General features: G+C 43.3%; 1 protein-coding gene across 1 annotated transcript in view; it reads right to left on the reverse strand.

Moving 5' to 3' along the window:
• selenof (selenoprotein F) overlaps positions 1–1955 on the reverse strand; it is a 16868-nt gene that overhangs the window by 12812 nt on the left and 2101 nt on the right. The window contains exon 2 of the mRNA XM_014025925.1: positions 446–613. Coding sequence (XP_013881379.1) covers positions 446–613 — 168 coding nt within the window. The remainder of the gene's footprint in view (positions 1–445; positions 614–1955) is intronic.

Here is a 1955-nt window from a genome sequence, read left to right on the forward strand (position 1 = left end):
CGTCCAAACCAATACGCCCACTGTCCTTCCTCTGGACATGTCCAAACCAATAAACCCACTGTCCCTCCTCTGGACACGTCCAAACCAATACGCCCACTGTCCTTCCTCTGGACATGTCCAAACCAATAAACCCACTGTCCCTCCTCTGGACACGTCCAAACCAATACGCCCACTGTCCTTCCTCTGGACATGTCCAAACCAATAAACCCACTGTCCCTCCTCGGGACATGTCCAAACCATCTCAGTCTAGTCTCTTGAACTCTATCTCCCAGTCCCTCAGCCCGGTCTGTCCCTCTGATGTCATTCGAGGTACAGCACATTTAAAACATTTAGTCTACAATCTGTTCACTGTGCATTAATTGATTTAAGTCTTTGTCACCCAGCAGAATCTAGCAGGTCTAATTATAAACACACTCACACRCAGACAGACRCACACACACTTTACCTTGCGTGCTTCCACCTGGGCCTCCTGCTGGCAGCACTGTTGGCAGTTTGGCTGCAGCTTGGTGAGGCTGAACTCTCCGAGGAGGTCACAGGAGCTGCACAGCAGGTTGCTGGAGAAGCCCAGCTCCCTGCACGCCTCAGACGACAGATCAGCTCCAAACGCTGACAGCTGCAGAGAGGGAGACGACAGGAAGGAGATGCAGTTTTAATTAGGTATACACCTCAAACTGAAAGGAAAAAAAGTTCTAGTAATACAAAGATATTAAACTGACAAAAGGAATAAGAAGATAATTTGTCAAAATTCAGCTAATGAAAATCAGAGATTTCCTTTGAATTTTGGTTCAACAGAGTCATTTAAAAGTGGTCTTGACCAAAAAAAAGAATGGTACTTAAAATTTTGTTGCCCAGTCTTTTGTGGCAGTTATTTGATGTCTGTAACTCTGAGATTTCTGCATCTGTCCACAGGTAGTGTGATCCACTCCTCATGAACCAGAGACAGCTGGAGTTGTCTCAGGTCTGAAGGGTTCCTCCTTCAGATGTTTCAGCTCCTTCAATGTTTTTTCAGATTTAGATCAGGGCTCAGAAGGCCACTTCAGAACAGTCCAATGTTTGGTTCTGATCATTCTTGTGTGTTTTTAGCATGCWCTGAGTTATTATCCTGTTGGACCAATGACCTGACTGAGACAGCAYATTTCACTCCAGAATCCYTTGATRGTCTTGAGATTTCCCTGTACCCTGCACAAACCCAGTTTTGTCTCATCTGTCTAAAGGACATTTTYCTACAACCATTTTGGCTTCTTATTATGCATTTTTGAAAATCAGCCTTGTTTTATTTTTTTAATGATCTTATGTCTTCCATCAAGTCCACTTTGGATCAAACAGACTGATGGTGATTCTGACACCAATGACTCCTRCTTCCCGAGGATTCTCAGGAAGAAGAACCTGAGAACTGAGCTCTTAGTGTCCTCCTATTGTTGTTCGGTGGAGTTGGTGCTGAACAGTGGCATCTTCACTGTGCTTCTCCAGCTGCACTGTGGTGGAGAGGAAGCAGCTCCAGAGGGTCATAAACACTGCCCTCTTCCATCTCTTGAGATCTGCAGGACTCGCCGTCTTCGGCAAGCCTGCAGGATAATCAGGGACCCCTCACATTCCAGTCACCACCTCTTTGAACGTTTACCATCAGGGCAATAAAGTCAAGAACAAACAAACTAAAAAAACAGCTTCAAGCTGTTGTTGCCCTGCACAATGCAAATACTGCAGACTCATCCAAACCATGATCATTCAAATCTGCTCAACTCTGTTTGGTGAAATACAAACACACATACACATCAAGTGCAATATATCCTGAATATATCAAAACTGCTGTTATTTTCTATTTTACTCTTCTACTTAAACTTTACTTCTTCTATTTCATTGTATATATTTATCGTGGTTACTTAATTACTGTCCTGATGCATCTCAGTAATCCAGGTAAAAAAAAAATAAAAAAAAATTGTATAGGTCTTCTGGAC

This window comes from Austrofundulus limnaeus, unplaced genomic scaffold (genome assembly GCF_001266775.1).
Source record: "Austrofundulus limnaeus strain Quisiro unplaced genomic scaffold, Austrofundulus_limnaeus-1.0 Scaffold510, whole genome shotgun sequence".
Lineage (NCBI taxonomy): Eukaryota > Metazoa > Chordata > Actinopteri > Cyprinodontiformes > Rivulidae > Austrofundulus > Austrofundulus limnaeus.